The 16,280-nt window shown below is 35.3% G+C and overlaps 1 protein-coding gene across 2 annotated transcripts in view; it reads right to left on the bottom strand.

Annotated features, from left to right (window-relative positions):
* Window positions 1-16,280, bottom strand: part of FSIP2 (fibrous sheath interacting protein 2) — a 96,796-nt gene that overhangs the window by 80,001 nt on the left and 515 nt on the right. For both annotated transcript variants that reach the window (XM_087435463.1, XM_087435464.1), the window contains exons 3-8: window positions 12,432-12,593; window positions 11,814-11,903; window positions 10,543-10,682; window positions 9,323-9,464; window positions 8,724-8,834; window positions 1,795-1,921 (exon numbers count right to left, since the gene is read on the bottom strand). In XM_087435463.1, coding sequence (XP_087291589.1) covers window positions 1,795-1,921; window positions 8,724-8,834; window positions 9,323-9,464; window positions 10,543-10,682; window positions 11,814-11,903; window positions 12,432-12,593 — 772 coding nt within the window. The remainder of the gene's footprint in view (window positions 1-1,794; window positions 1,922-8,723; window positions 8,835-9,322; window positions 9,465-10,542; window positions 10,683-11,813; window positions 11,904-12,431; window positions 12,594-16,280) is intronic.

The raw sequence follows: 16,280 nt of genomic DNA, 5'->3' as shown, positions 1-16,280 counted from the left end.
AGGAATTGTAGGCTTTGGATAGATGGACAGTGAGCACATAATTCTAGGCTGAGAAAATTGGATAAAGAGAGGGATAAAAGTACGAAAGGTAACTTGTGTTTTAGGAATGGTCAGTAGTCTCATAATGAAATAAACAGAGTGCTTACTATGAGCTAGAACTTTTGGGCTCTTTATGAGAATTATTTAGGAGTATTATCTTTGTTCTCAAATGATGAAACTGTGGCTTAACTGAGGTTAAGTAATGTATCCAAGTGGTTTATGTGGCTAGAAAAGAGTAAAGCAGGATTTGGACTTCGGCAGTTTTGCTCCAGAGCCTATACACATCACCCCTCGATCATAGCTGCTTTCCTCAAGGAGGTAGTGTGCAATAAAGTCAAAAAGTTAGGTTTGGGTTGGAATCTCTATGGTGAAGAATGGTTTCCTAAGAAGTCTGAGCTTCATGTGTTCATTGCAGCGTTATTCACAATAGCCAAGACTTGGAAGCAACCTAAGTGCCCATCAAGGGACGAATGGATAAAGAAGCTGTGGTATGTATACACAATGGAATACTACTCAGCCATAAGAAACGATGAAATCCAGCCATTTGTGACAACATGGATGGACATTGAGGGTATAATGCAAAGTGAAATAAGTCAGAGGGAGAAGGTCAAATACCGTATGATTTCCTTCATTAAGTAGTAGATAATGACAGCAATAAACAAACACATAGGGACAGAGAGTGGATTGGTGGTTACCGGGGGGGGGGGGGGGAGGGAGGGAGGAGGGTGAAAGGGATGATTCGGCACATGTGTGTGGTGATGGGTTGTAGTTGGTATTTTGGTGGTGAACATGATGTAGTCCATGCAGAAATAGAAGTACAATGATGTACACCTGAAATTTTTACAATGTTATAAACCAATGTTACTGCAATAAACAAAAAATTAAAAAAAAAAAAAAAGAGCTAATGGGGATCTTTAAGTTTGGGGGCCAGGAGAAGAAATCATCAGAACAGAGTTTTAAGTGTAATTATGTAGCAGTGTAAAAAACAGATTTGAGGTAGGTAAAAATAAGAGCCAATGGAGCCTAGTTGGTAATATTCTGGAATGACACAGGGAGGCTCTCATCTAGAAATGGGATTGAGACAGAGATAGGACTGATGGGATGCTATGATGATAACTGCATGGAAGATTATCGTGTTCTTTCCTGATACTGCACAGCCACAGCTAATTAAAACATGTCTACATTTTTGTGTTCTGGCCATGACATTTTAATTAATGTCATTAATTAATTTAATTTATTAAATCCCACTGTAGTCTTATAATGTCATAAATAAAAGGAAGCTGGTAGACATTGGGCATAGCCAAGTCACGACTTGATGTTCTTCCTTTAAACTTTCTTCCTTTCCTTCTTTTTTTCCTTCCTTTCTTCCCTTTGTTTTTTTCTGGCACTCTCTATTCTTTGTGGCTGGCAACATAGTAGAACACCACGTTGATATATAATAATAATTATCTTACACATAAGTTTTTAAAGCTTCAGTAGCAAAAAATACATTATTTTAAGTATAAAGAAGTTGGTTAGAACTGCAGTATAGGCAAGCTTGTCTACTGAACCACTTGATAAGATTATTTTAGTTTATTTTAATTTTTACATATATGTCTACTTTTCAACTTGAACTGTAATAGGGAAATGCTTAGAACCAGGCCTGGTACAAAGCAGGTAGCAAGTGTAAACAAACAGAGGTTTACAAAAATATTTTTACATAAATACATAGATAAGAACTTTCTACATAGCTACATCAGCTTTTAGTGTTCTCACGTTCAAAATGTGTTCCATCTTGTCCTCTGTAATCAAATGTATTTTTTCTCATATCATCTCTCTTAAAGCCATTTTCTTGCAATTTTTGTAAATGATAAGCCATTTTTTTCTCTAGAAGGGCTTGTTTCTAAAATATTAAAGACAATATATTGGTTAATACCAACTTGCTATTTAGAAAGCACAACAAATATTTAAAATGTGACAGCATATAGTCATGCACTGCATGACAACATTTCGGTCAACAACAGAGGGCATATACAGTGGTGGTCCCTAAGATTAGTACCATACAGCCTAGGTGTGTAGTAGGCTATACCATCTAGGTTTGTGTACGTACACTCTATGTTATTCACACATCAACAAAATTGCCTAACAACATATTTCTCAGAATGTATCCCCGTCATTAAGCGACTCACGACTGTATTGAAAATGAATAGTCATTCATGTCTTGTGACTTGCAACGTTACACTGAGGGCACATTTGGGAGAGTAGTAAGGGATAAATTTCCAACTGTCGTCAAACATGAAGAATACATTTAACACAGATGCAATTTACCTCACTGCACACCTTCAGGGAACTAGTTTTAGATCAGATATGGTCCCTTAATCCATAGCTATCCTGGTAAATTTAGGCAATTTCTAAATCATCTTCAGTTGGAGGATTCCTGAGTGATTTAACCAAGTCACTCAAGCCTACCATAGAGAAACATAACATAATGCATGAAATTGACTTCCCTTTTGAATCTCTGGGCTAATACTAGAAACGAGATAACTGCACAAAAAAGAACCCCTGAAATCCTCAGAGGGCTCCCTACAGTATTCAGCAAGAGAATGGATAGGTAGATGTGTGTGAGGAAACTACCAAAGGACACAGACAGGACAACCCTAAAGGACTAGCAAGAACAGTGCTTGGCACCCACCTATCATGCCTATTCTTACCAGCCACTCTAGAAAAATTTCATCAGTCACAGGGCATTGGGTAGAGTACAAAAATGAGTCTTGCCTCAGTATTGGGGAATAACTACTCCCAGATTAAACATGGCTCTAGCCCTGTCTAACAAATCTTAAAAAGCAAGGCTTATAACAATCAAACTGTTTCCAAATAAAGTATCTACATCCAAGAAGAAAAGGTAAAGAATATGAAAATATCCAGCATCCAAAAAGTAAAATTCACAATATCTGGCATCCAATCAAACGATACCAAGTATATAAAGAATCAGAGAAATATGGCCCAAAAAATGAATAAATCAATCAATCAAAATTTATCCATAAATGACACGTGTTAGAATTCAAGATAAGAACATTAAAAAAGATAACATAACTGCATTCCATATATTTACAAGATAAAGAAGAGACATGAAAGATATGAAAAGGACCAAAATCAGTTTTTTTTAATATGTGAGATGAGTAATACAATGGATGCATTAATAGCATAGTAGACATCGCAGAAGAAGAGATTAATTAATGTCTACTCAGGAACAGAAACCATCAAAAAGGAAACACTGAGAGAAAAAAACATTGCAAAATGTAAAGAGTATCAGCGAGATGTGGGACAAAATCCAGCAGTCTAATATATCTGTAGTGAGAGAGGGGGTATAAAAGAAATATTTGATAAAAATGTCCACTATCATTGCTTCTATTCTACGTTATACTGAAGGTTCTAGTCAGTGCAATCAGGCAAGAAAAAGAAAAAGAAATAAAAAAGCATCCACCTTCAAAGAAAAAATTAAAACTACCTTTATTCACAGACAATATGATCATTTATGTAGAATATCAGTTGGCATCTAGAAAAACACTACTAGAACTAACAAGTGATTTTAACAATACAAGGTACATGATGAATATAAAAAATTACTTTTCTATATACTATCAAATAATCAAAATTTGAAATAAAAAATGCAAATTATAATAGCATAAAAATTATGAAATACCTAAGGGTGATTCTATCAAAAGATGTGTAATACCTGTATACTGCAAAAGTACATAACATTGATAAGAAAAATTAAAGGAACCTAAATAAAGAGAAAGACATATTTGGTTCATGAGTTGGAAAACTCAATACAGTCATGTACCACAAAAGGATGTTTCGGTCAATGACAGACTGCAAATACGACAGTGGTCCTATAAGATTAGACTATGCTACAAACCATATAGCCTAGATGTGTAGTAGGCTATACTATCCAGGTTTGTGTAAGTACACTCTACGATGTTCACACACTGATGAAATTGCCTAATGATGCATCTCTCATAACATATCCCCATCATTAAGTAATGTATGATGATATTATCAAGAGATCAACTGTGCCCAAACTGACCTATAGAGTCAACACAATTCCAATCAAAATCTCTGTAAGATTTCTTGGTAAAAATTGACAAGCTGATTCTAAAATACATATGAAAATGTAAAGGGCTTAGGTTAGTCAAAACAACTTTGAAATAGAAGAAGAAAGTTGGAAGCACTACTGATTTAAGGAATTATTGGGATAGGTTCAAGATGGTAGTGTAGGAAGATCCTGAACACACCTCCTCCCATGGACATAACAAATATACAGCTACAAATGTAACAAATCCCTCTGAAAAGAATCTGAGAACTAACTGAACACGTGCTCCACAACAAAGAATAAAAGGGCCACATCGAGACAGGTAGGAGAGGCAGAGACATGCTCTTGCCAAAAGCCCCATCCCTGGCATGGTGACCCACAATTGGGAGGATCTCAAAAAAACCAAATAAGCTCCATTTAGTACTTCCCTCTTAGACCTGCTTTTGCTGCATCCCAAAGATTTTGGTACGTCATATTTCTGTTTTCATTTGTCTCTAGGTATTTTTTGATTTCTTCAATGACCCATTGGTTGTTCAGTAGCATATTATTTAATCTTCACATTTTTGTGCCTTTTCCAGTTTTCTTCTTATAATTAAAAAGTTTCATACTATTGTGATCAGAGAAGATGCAAGCATCCATTTACGATAAAAACACAGTGGATACAGAAGGAATGTACATAAACAAAGTGGATACAGAAGGAATGTACATAAACATAATAAAGGCTATACATGAAAAACCCACAGCTAACATCATAGTCAATGGTGAAAAGCGGAAAGCTTTTCCTCTAAGATCAAGAACAAGACAAAGATGCCCACTCTCATCACTTTTATTCAAAATAGTATTGGAAGTCCTAGCCACAGCAATTAGGCAAGAAAAAGAAATAAAAGTCATCCAAATCAGAAAAGAAGAAGTAAAACTGGCACTATTCGCAGATGATATAAAACTATCCATAGAAAACCCAAAAACTTCACCAAAAAACTGTTAGAATAAATGAATTCAGTAAATTATCAGGATACAAATCAATATACAGAAACCTATGGCATTTCTATACACTAATAACAAACTATCAGAAAGAGAAATTAAGAAAATAATTTACAATTGCATCAAAAAGAATAAATTACCTCGGAATAAATTTAACCAAGGAGGCAAAAGACCTGTACATTGAAAACTATAGGACACTGATGAAAAAAATTGAAGACACAAATAAATGGAAAGATATTCCATGCTCATGGACTCAAAGAATTAATAATGTTAAAATGTCCATACTGGACCAGCCCAGTGGCGTAGCAGTTAAATTCACATGCTCCACTTCAGCGGACTGGGGTTCACAGGTTCGGATCCTGGGTGCGGACTTATGCATTGCTTATCAAGCCATGCTGCAGTGGTATCCCACATATAAAATGGAGGAAGATGGGCACAGATGTTAGCTCAGGGCCAATCCTCAGCAAAAAGAGGAGGATTGGCAATGGACACTAGCTCTGGGCTAATCTTCCTCACCAAAAAAAAACAGAAAAACAAGTCCATACTACCAAAAGCAATCTACAGATTCAATGCAATCTCCATCAAAATTCCAATGGAATTTTTCACAGAACTAGAACAAATAATTCTAAAATTTGTATGGAACCACAAAAGAGCCCAGATAGCCAAAGCAATCTTGACAAAGAACAACAAAGCTGGAGGTATAAAGCTCCCTGATTTCAAACTATACTACAAATCTATAGTAATCAAAATAGTATGATATTGGCATGAAAACAGACACACAGATAGATGGAATAGAATCGAGAGTCCAGAATTAAACCCACACATATATGGACAATTAATTTATGACAAAAAAGCCAAGAACATACAATGGACAAAGGACAGTCTCTTCAATAAATGGTGTTGGGAAAACTGACAGCCACACGCAAAAGAATGAAATTAGACCATTGTCTTACACCATACACAAAAATTAATTTAAAATGGATTAAAGACTTGAATGTAAGACCTGAAACCATAAAATTCCTAGAAGAAAACATAGACAGTAAGCTCCTTGATATCCATCTTAGTGATAATTTTGTGGATCTGACAAAGGCAAGGGAAACAAAAGCAAAAATAAACAAATGGGCCTACAACAAACTAAAAAGCTTCTGCACAGTGAAGGAAGCCAACATCAAAACAAAAAGGCAACCTACTGAATGGGAAAAGCTATTTGCAAATCACACATATGACAAGGAGTTAATATCCAAAATATATAAAGAACTCACACAACTCAATAACAAAAAATCAAACAACCCAATTAAAAAACGGGAATAGGATCTAAAGGGACATTTTTCCAAAGAAGACAGACAGATGGTCAGCGGGCATGTGAAAAGATGTTCAATATCACGAATTATTAGGGAAATGCAAATCAAAACCTCGAGGTATCACCTCATACCTGTTAGAATGGCTATTATTGAAAGGACAAGAAATAATTAAGTGTTGTTGAGGATATAGACAAAAGGGAACATTCATACACTGTTGGTGGAAATGTAAATTCATGCAGCCACTATAGGAAACAGTATGGAAATTCCTCAAAAAATTAAGAATACAGCTACCATATGATCCAGCTGTCCCACTTCTGGGTATATATCTGAAGAATAAAAAAACACTAATTTGACAAGATATATGCACCACTATGTTCACTGTAGCATTATTTGCAATAGCCAATATATGGAAACAACTTAAGTGTCCACTGATGGATGAACGGATAAAGATGATGTGGTATATATATACAATGGAATAGTACTCAGTCAAAAAAAAGAATGAAATCTTGCCATTTGTGACAACATGGATGCACCTTAAGAGTATTATGCTAAGTGAAATAAGTCAGATGGAGAAAGACAAATACCATATGATTTCACTCATATGTGGAATCTAAAAAAAAACAAAACAATAAACAAACAAAATAAAACCAAAAACAAACTCAGAAACAGAACAGACTGGTAGTTACCAGAGGGGAACAAGGTTGGGGGGTGGACAAAATGGGTGAAGGAGGTCAATTGTATGGTGATGGATGGTAGCTACACTTTTGGTGGTGATCACCTTGTAGTGTATACAGATGTCGAATTATAATGTTGCACACCTGAAACTTTTATAATGTTATATACAAATTTTACCTCAATAAAAAAATAAAAAATTATTAAAAGTACAATAATCAAGACATTATAATAGATAAATAGGTCAAAGAGCAGAAAAGAGTCCAAAAATGGACTGATACAACTGATTTTTAACAAAGATGCAAAGGCAAAATCTTTTAAAGATTTTTATAACGGTAATTTAAGCATATATTTTGGAGTAAAAATATACATAATGTGAAATCTGAAAGAAAGATAAAAATATTAAGAAACACACAAAAGAATTGAAAACCTTTCATATTAGAACGTGATTCAAAAAAGACAATTTAGAAAAACTCCACTGGAAATATCAATAATTTGAACAGCTGTCATTAACATGGCTCAAGCAGCCTACACGCCTACATCAGTGGTCATGTCTAACAGGCACCCCTAGTGCCAGAATTTGATCCACTGCACTAGTTGCCACTAAAATTGGCTGGGACTCCTTGAAGAGTAATTGTTATCAGGCAAAAATAAGAGGAAACTTGGGGCATTGTGTTGCTCCCCAAAAACAAAGATACTTTCAGAGATGTCTGAAAGCAAAAGAGGCCAACTTGCAGAGAACTCCCACCGAAAAAGAGTAGTGCAAATTGAATATTAGAGAATAATAATTACAGTCAATTGGAATAAGCTGAGCTTGCCATACGACCAGCGAGTCCCTGATGATACTACAAGGTACATGTAACAAAAGTAGAACAAAAGATTATCGTGCATATTTAAATTTCCAATACTTAAAAGAAGTTGCTATATAGCAGTATACACCAATATAACCAAATTATGTAACTCTTACACTGACATCTAGGTTTGTCAACAATACACCACCTGAAATGATTATTTAGAATGAGACCAACATTTATTGACATGAAAAGTTGTCAATGTTATTTTATTACATGAAAAAGCAATTTACAAAACAGTCTGTAAGGTATAAAAACAAGAATTTATTTATTTATTGGCATAATAAATATTCATAGAAATATTACACAAATGTGTGTGTTTGTGTGTGTGTATGTAGTTGTGTGTACCAATAAGTTAACAGGATGGTGTTGGGATTATAAATTATTTCTCTTTCTCTTTATACTGATTTACACTCTAAATCATAAAATATGTATTATTTAAAATTATAAACAATTATTCTAAAAAATTAACTGGTGGGGAAAATTGAGAAATTTTCCAATAAATCTGATTCTAAGAAAAATTTAATCAGTTATGTCATTTTTTGTTTAGGAATTACAAGTATATTTATTGTGTGAGATAAAGTCAAAAGCAGTTATACCAAATAATAGGGAGGCACTTTCTATATTATAGCCAGAAAATAACATGGCCAAAATACAGTAAAAAATTTCATAACTTTCGGTCTTGTGTAATGCACATCATTTGGGGTAACTAGTCCATCATCACCTCACAAAGTGTACTTTCAAAAATCAAAAGTAGCAAAAGCTTCATCTCAAACAGCCCAAGTTAGAGGTTAAAGCTCACCCTACCTTCCTGTCACTCTCTTCTCTGCTTCTACGCCGTTGTTCCTCTATCCTAGCTTCCCTTCTAACATCTTCTCCAATCCTTGTCAGAAGTAACATCTCTTTTGTCTTCCATTCCTAGAGAGCACAATGTTACTGTACAGTATGGGTTCACAATAAACTTTTGTAGTTTGTCCACCACCAACAAACAAATTAAAACAAGTTAAGGCCTAACAGAAATCAGGTCAAGCATAACGCAAGTCATACATTGGTTTTAGAATGGGCTTTCTGTACTGCAGTCCTATTAGGAATACAAGCATGATTATTTTTTACTAAACCTAAATTTAAAATTTTTTCCTCCCCACACTGAGGACTATAGGAGAATTAAATAGTGTGTAGTGTCTTTCAGAATCATCTCTTTAAGAGCAGATATTGGCTCATACATATAGTTTGTGGTATCAGCTTCATTATTTTACGTAGCAACTTGTACATTACAGCTGTGAAGAGGGACTAATATGGGTAATTATTTAGACCTGAAATGACTTCAAGAAGCATGATGGACAGCTAAAATTATTTACAAGTGAACCAACTGTACACAATTTTTCTCTCAATTTGTTATCTCTCACCTCTTCAATTTTTCGACGAAGAATCAGTTTTCTTCTTGTGTGTTCCCGCTGTTGTCTTTCTTCTCTATCCATCCGGAGCAGGCGCTGCTCTTCTGCTGTGTGCTCAAGTTGTTCTAATTCCCTACTTATCATATCCAAATACCTAAGTAAAAGTGCAAATATAAGTAAAGGTGAATTGGGTGTTTCCCTTTTGATGGCATCATCTGCTTTGACATTCCCAAACCATCTCCTTGCTTGCCTTTTATTTCCTGAACTACAGGAATTTGACAGTTTTTCAATCAGTTCTGTTCATGGACCTTTAAGCCAGCCTGACCCACCAACTCACCATATTTTTTTCATCATACAGGTCTCCCTACTATATAAGCATCTGTTTTTATGGCCAAGACAATGGTAAAACATGGAGCAGACTGATTAAAACATTTTGCACAATAAGTATTCATAACTCAGTAGGTTTAGGAATATGAAATTATAAAAAAGGCTAAAATAACTGAAACATTGACTTCAAATCTGGAAAAAAACACATTTGAATCTCCTAAGAAAAATATATCTACTGAGTCCCTTGTAACTTACAAGGCCTTGAACAAATCTTCCATCTATAGTCTGGGTCTCTGGCATGTCAATATATATCATGGAACTACCAGTCCCTCACCTTAATGAAGGAGGAAGAAAAAGACTATAACATCCCTTCACTTCTTAAGTAATGGCCTTGACCACAGAATGGTCATGATTGAATGTAAGCAGGTAATATGTGAAGGGCTTATGAAGTTTTTTTAGAGACAATGTATATTTGTATTGGCAGTAGATAAAGTTATATCAAACCTCCTTTTTTGACTTTGCACTAACTTCCTCAAACTTAATGCTATCAGCCCTTCAAGATAAATTTAAAAACCCACTGTGAGAGGGATATGCTAAAGATACTTTCCCTTTGTCTCTTGCTGTAGGAAGGATTTTGGATCTGGTTTGTTCTTTGGTGATCAGTTTGGATTACCTCTTGGACTCCCAGCAACCCTGTCTTCTCTGGTAGAAATTCCTCTTCATAGCACCATAGTTCCCAATTCCTGTACCTCTTGTTCTCCCTTCCTCTCCATACTGAGGGCAATAGTGGAGTTAAATAGTGTCTAGTACTTTTTAAAAAATCCTACCTTCAATTCTTTCCAGTATTTTCCATCTTCTTTGAGTCTACAATATATACACAAAATATGCATTACCTTCAACCTTACCTGTGTCTTATTAGTCGTTCCTGGTCCTTAATAGATTGGGTGCCCTCCTGTAACAACCAATTTTGGAACTGTGCAACATCACAATGTTGAGGTATGTGACTATTTTCCTGTAGTTTATTTACTTGTTTTGCAAGCATTTTCTATTAAAAAAAAAGTGTGCATGTATCATATATATGTATATGTGTGTGTGTGTGTATATATACACACACACACAATGTTTTTTTAAATTTCCCAGAAATAAAGCTGTCCTTTGATATACCTTTTTATATTTAGTGTTTGGTAAAATTTCTATACTTTGTAAATAGCTAATTCTGTTTAACTGCATTTAAATCTGTTTTGACTCCATCACAGACATGAACCAAAATAAAGATTTCTCTCTCTGAAAATAAAATATAAATATTTCATAAAATATTTATTTTATATTTCATGAATATAATATATTCATAAAATACATATTTCAAAAAAATAAATATTTATCTACCCATTCTGAAGAAATCAAATGAAAATATGGAAGAAGTGGAGGCATAGAGGGGGATCTGGGGGAAAATACAGAACAAGTATAGGGAAGTCATTCTCATTTCTCTACAACTCTCTTAACCTTAGAAATAAATTTGTAAAAGTACACATACACACACCTTTCTCATTTTTATCCAATTCTCGACCTTAAAACTCGAATTCATTAACACACATGTAAGCGCATGCACGCACACACACACACACACTCTCACAGAAACTTTGAGTTAAAAACTGAAAGGAAGTCACTATCTGTATTCACTCACTCTACACTAAATCATTCCACTTCACCTTTTAGAACAACATTTTTTACTAGATAAACACAGCTGCATGCGTGTGGGTACAAACACACAGTGTACTTGTTCTTTGATTCACCTCCAGGACATTGTAACTATTCATACTTTTCCTCTCCTGTTACTCAAGCTGTTTTGGGTTCCAGCTTAAGAATCTTGCTGCCAAATTAGACTCTTCCTGTTGACCCTAGCTCAGGTAGAAGGGACACATCTGAATAGCAATTTATTTACTACATTAGACCAGCTACCACTGGCATATTAATAGATGACCTGGTCCCTTTTCCTTTCTTGGCCCAATATAGCAACCTCAAAATATTATTTATTCCTGCTCTAAATTTTCATTTGGAAAAATTATTTAGTTTGTCAAAATTAAAGGTAAAAATATGATAAGAGAATACTTGGCATACAAACAAACCTTTCTTCCAAACCCTATTTAAAGAAACCAAATTTAAGTATGTAACTTACTTGTTCTCTTATATAGTTTCTTTCAAAGTCTAATTTTAAACTGGTAAGATATTGCCTGTACTTATTCAGTTCCTTCAAGGTACATACAATCTAAAAAAAAGTAACAACAACAAAAATATATAAATACAAATATTTAAAAATCATAGCAATCACTTCCCAGAGGAAAAATAGTAATAATATACCATTTGGTAACATTTTGGCATCAAGAGTAATAAATTGTTAACAATTTTGTAAGAAGTATCTCTCTACAATTGTTAATCAACAGGAAATTTTTATCCCAATAACATTACTTTATTAATATGAATTATGCCATGATAAGGAATTTGGTACACACAATTGAAGTTATTAAAATAAAATACCAATGTAATAATAAAGTTCAACCCCCAAAAAGAACAGTAGTCTATCAGGATTCTATCAGGCTGATTTTGCTAAAGGAAGAAGTTGTTGCATATAGAAACAACTGTTGTCTGATTTCCCATGCCCTAAATACTGAACAATTTATGGAATTTCCCATTAAGTATCTCTCATGGCCAAGTTAAAGGCGCCTCTAGTGAGGTACAGAAGGAAGCTTATATCCAGTCTTGGTTTTCAATTATTAAAAAGTCATCTTCAACTCACTTTATTATTGCTGGTGATGTAGCCACCTTTCTTTAATCTCCTCAGGATATCTTTGCGCTTATAGTACGCTCTTAAATGTGGATCATGGAGACTTTTATACTGGTTTTCCAAAAGTCGACAGTAAGGATCAGTCAGGTTAAAGCCATAAGAAGGCTGAAAAAGCTGCAAACGCAGATTTAAAAATATTATAAATATAAAATTAATGAATGTCACTTTTAAATATCAACCTATTGAAATGACTAGACTGTTGACTGAAAAGAAAGCATGTAAGAAGAATGTGAAGAGGGGAAAAACTAGCAACAGAAAGATGTGGATTGGGCAATATTAATTGCTTATCCCTACCTCTTTTCCCCACTGACCTGAATTATTCTAAAAACCCACCCTCACTCAATTAATTCCTCCCCTGATCGCCATCAGTTCTTGGCCCTGAGCCAAAGAAGAAAGGCGCAAAGGAAAAGAAAGAGAATAGGATAAAATTTGTTTTAATGTATGAAGCTAATGCTAAGATTCTCCCTTTTCCTCCTCCCTTTTCCAGGTCAAGGCACTGTGTTCAAAAGATGAAGGGACAATATTAATTATGATTATTGTATCTCAATAATCTGAAAATGAAGAAAAACAGAAAATCTTTTCACCAAGATTCGTGGAAACAAATTTAACAAAACATAGCAGAAGTAAAACTCAGATGTTAAGGATGATGGAACCCAATGATCTCTGAGTGCTATAGTCAGGAAAAAAAATTCAAGGTCTATGAAGTCAACATATGGAAGAACCAATTGTAAAGGATATTGATAGGGACTGAGGTTTCTCCATATGTGTAAAGACCAAATACAACCTTACGCAATAGCAATTAACATATAAAAGGAGGAAAATACCAGCTAATAGTCATGTTTCTACATCTGTTACTTTAGAAGAAACAGCTGAATTATTTAATTTCATTTGTAAGTTAAAACATTACCCAATGAGGTTTTTTTTTCGTATGAGTTCTTAGTCCACTTTTCAATAGCAGGATAGTGCTAATGGGTCATGGGAGAACCTCTGAAAGGGAAAAAGTGGAGGATTGAAATAGGTGGGAAGTTGTCCCAATGTAGCCTTTACCTTCTTTTTTTGCTTTCCTTTAAGTTTTCTTGGCCAGAACAAGAGAATTTTTATTGTAAAGTAATGCTGAAGCAGGAATTGGCTCAAGTGAAAGGCAACTGGAATGTGTGGGAGATGTGGCACACCTGAGAACACCTGACGGGTTGCAGGCACCCAGTTCAATTTATAAGACCCCATCCATTGCGCACTAGTCCAGACCTGTCTGCAGGTACCAATTTGTGACCTCTGCGTTCAGTACGTCAGCAGCCACCTCAGTCAGATTCTGAATACCAAGAAGCTTGGCTGGGTGGGACCCTAAAAGGAACTCCCTCAAGGCAGGGGGGGGATGCTTCATCTGTGGGCAAAGGTGCAGACTTGGTGGAACCTGATAGGATTCTGGCTTTCCTTTTCCATTTAAAGACTTCCTTGGTAAGTTTCTGACCTCTTGCTTAACACCAGACTTCAATCACTTCCAAGGGGGCTAAATCATAAAGCGGAATTTCCTGATTATCCATGCTTCCCTGAGAAGGCAAAGAAAAGAATCTTATAGGGCAATGTTTTGAATTCAGTGAGACCAGATATGAAGCCTTTCTCTTTCCTGAAAAGGAAACAATCAACAATCATGAGTCAAGGAGTGGACTGATCATTTCTTTTAGATGCTGACATTTAGCTGTCGACTTCTTTTAGCTGTTGACTTTTAGCTGTGTTGGCATATGTTTCTCAAGACCAAACCAAGGCTACTGATCTGTAAACAAAGAACACCTTTTTAAAAAATGCATTCATTACAGCCAGGGTAACCCTTCTGTTGTCAATTAAAATAATTCGTTTCCCTTTAAAAAAAAAACAACTAAAAGTGTAAATATAAAGCATTACTTCATTGAGGAGATTGTATTGAAAGAAAAAGAAATCTCACAAAGTCAGTCTTTAGGGAAATAGTCTGGTGCCTAATTATGATTCAATGAAGACAGTTTTGGGGGGAATGAATGTAATAAAGAATAGAGAGAACATCTTTTTAAAAAGTAGTTGACAAGTGAATTAATATTTGACAGATAAAACGGTAATACAACAAACAATATATCTGAAGAAGCAGACAAAAGAGAGGGCTAAGTCTACACACTAAAAAAGAGGGATACAGGTTTCCAGCCTGCCTTAGGAAAGCTAGTTTGTGTGGATGTGACTCAGTCAAATTGTGTGATGTTAAACATATTTTTAGTTAGCTTGCACTATTCTAGCAGAACAGATTTTTTTTTAAAAAGGGAAGTTGCATATTTTCTAGAAACAAAATTTACTTTAAGAAATCATGTTTAGGGCCAGCCCGTGGCTTAGCGGTTGAGTGCACATGCTCCGCTGCTGGCGGCCCAGGTTCGGATCTGGACGCGCACCCAGGCACCACTTCTCCGGCCATGCTGAGGCCACATCCCATATACAGCAACTAGAAGGATGTGCAACTATGACATACAACTATCTACTGGGGCTTTGGGGGGGGCGGGGAAAGGAGGAGGACTGGCAGTGGATGTTAGCTCACAGCTGGTCTTCCTCAGCAAAAAGAGGAGGATTAGCATGGACGTTAGCTCAGGGCTGATCTTCCTCAAAAAATAAATAAATAAATAAATAAAAATAAAAAAAAGAAACACACATTTAAAAAAAAAAAAAGAAATCATGTTTATTAGGCAAGTACCCAATACCAAGAGGCCCTACTCATTTCTGATGACATCACAGACAGTAGAAGGATAAGGGGGTCACTCAGAACTCATTCTTGTAGAATTTTTTGCCATCTTGATCAAAGCAACCACTCCAAAAGAATGTACAGAACCTCCTTCAGCATTAGTTACTGAGTCGAGGTCTGGGGAGTTTGAGGGTGGGAGGAGCATTGAGGACTAAAAACATGAAAGGGTTTGAGGGAAGTACACACTATAACCCAGTATAATTTAAATTATAAAATTACAGTCTTGAGTAAAATTATATAAACCAATGGCAAGAAAATTTCTAAGGAAATATAAGCTAATTGGCGGCTGTGATAGTTCAGAAAGAATCTTGAAATATGAATCAAATTCATAGATTGAGGGGAAGAAGAAAGGGTATGCCAGGTTTGGGAGGCAAGGTGAACAAAGGCACAGAAATATGAACATGGTATGTGTGAGCAGATATGTAAGACCCCAACTGGAAGGAGCTGAGGCTCTGGATCCAAGAAAAGACTAGATGGGGAGGCTGTGGCAAATCACCGAGTCTCCTCAGAGAAGCAGAGCCTTCTTCCATTAAAGTGAGGTTAAAATACCAAACATGGTAATTCATTTCAACTTCACTTTGTTCTCACTTTGTGTGTGAAACAGAATTCAACTCAAAACAAAATCATAGAGAAGTGTTCTGTAACAAGAGTTTTGTTCAAGTTATTATTGATTAAAATCATAACATATAATTAAATGCCAGCCAGCACCCATAACCTCCCACCTTTCAACCAAGCATGTTTCTAATAAAATCTCACTAAATGGGTATATATGAAGTATTATAAAGAAAAGTTAATATGGATCCATTAATTATAAATTAAGACAGAACTAAGAATCTAAACTTTCTAGCCCATGATTCTGTCCAAACCATACTAGATGAAGTTGCTGGGTATGCATCCTAGACAATACCTCAGGTTAGATGTGGGTTTGATTATTTTTTTCCTGTGAGTGTTAGCGCCAATTCCCTTAACGCACTGTACGATGTAGCGCCTGAATTTACCAGCAAGTGGAAAGGGGCAAAGAAAACCAACGTAATACAACGAAAAATTAC

This window comes from Ceratotherium simum, chromosome 9 (genome assembly GCF_057802395.1).
Source record: "Ceratotherium simum simum isolate JZ-2026a chromosome 9, ASM5780239v1, whole genome shotgun sequence".
Lineage (NCBI taxonomy): Eukaryota > Metazoa > Chordata > Mammalia > Perissodactyla > Rhinocerotidae > Ceratotherium > Ceratotherium simum.
Note: the sequence above shows the minus strand (reverse complement) of the source record. Positions and strands in the feature narration are given on the sequence as shown.